The sequence below is a fragment of the Ananas comosus genome, unplaced genomic scaffold, assembly GCF_001540865.1.
Source record: "Ananas comosus cultivar F153 unplaced genomic scaffold, ASM154086v1, whole genome shotgun sequence".
NCBI lineage: Eukaryota > Viridiplantae > Streptophyta > Magnoliopsida > Poales > Bromeliaceae > Ananas > Ananas comosus.
In genome coordinates, this window is record NW_017893061.1 from 1 (window position 1) to 1,132 (window position 1,132).

The 1,132-nt window shown below is 31.9% G+C and overlaps 1 protein-coding gene across 1 annotated transcript; it reads left to right on the forward strand.

The window, feature by feature from the left end:
• Window positions 1-278: 278 nt before the first annotated feature.
• LOC109705499 (pumilio homolog 12-like) lies at window positions 279-730 on the forward strand (the record flags this gene model as incomplete). The annotated part of the gene is made up of 2 exons (XM_020226230.1): window positions 279-537; window positions 666-730. Coding segments are annotated over 2 exons (324 nt in total), but the record flags the coding sequence as incomplete, so codon positions are not given.
• Window positions 731-1,132: the final 402 nt, after the last annotated feature.

A 1,132-nucleotide genomic window follows, 5' to 3' on the forward strand; every position in this document is an offset into this window, starting at 1 on the left:
TCAAATTTAACTGCCTCTCAATAAATAGTTTAAAAGGTTTGCAATTCAAAACCAGAGCTCTTGATCTTTATCTGAAAATCAAGAATTGCTTACATCATCGATCTGCTTACATCATTAAACAAACAATTGTTCAATATCAGCTATTGTAATTGACAACATTAGTAAATAATGTGGAAAAGTTATACATAAAATTTGATATCTGGATAGTTCAATAATCTAAGATCATATCTAATAGCAGTGTTTTCTAACTCTCTTTCTTTTTTTCGTTATCTTTTTAGGAACTATCTCGTACAACATTTACTTGAGAAGAGGATTTGGCCGCTTACATCTGGCATATTACAGACACTAAGAGGACATTTCGCGAACCTTTCCACACAAAAATACAGTAGTAATGTGGTGGAGAATTGTTTGAAGAACACAACATCAGACGAACGTGAAAGCATCATCCGCGAACTGCTTTGGAGTCCAAATATATTAGATATTTTCGTAGATCTCTACGGAAACTATGTTATGCAAACTGCTCTATCAGTCGCCAAGGTACTGTGTCATATTTTCTCTACTGTTCTTCAATGAGATTTTCTTTTCTTTTCTTCTTTTTTTCCTAAGTCCTACATTTACTATGCTTGTCTTTTTATCTTACTTTTTTTTTTTCTATTTTTTTACAGGGAGGTGTACATAAAGAGTTGCTTGATGTTCTTAAGAAGAACCTACCCACTCTAACCCAACAGGGGTATTATAGAAAATTCATCAGAAGGTTCAAAAAGTATCGGAATTAGAAGGATAGCATTGGAAATTAGCAGGATTATTCTAGTCATGAATTAAGTTTGCTGTTATTTGTGGCCCAGTTGTTGCTGATTAGTGAATGTAGGGAAAGTTGTTTTGTTTTGTTTAATTATCTTAGTTTTCTTCTCAGAAGTTGAACATACCACTTTTGTTATGATAGTTTTGATGCACATATATTAGTAATATAAGTGAATGTGCTAGTGAAACTTTATGGATTAATTAGTAATTCTTGTTGCATGCTTCGATTTGGCTCAGTTTTTTTTGAGTGTTGAGTATTTTTTTTTTGTTTTAAAAGAAATTCATTGCCTTTTTGTTGGCTTTGTTGGATGATCTAATGATCTAATATGAT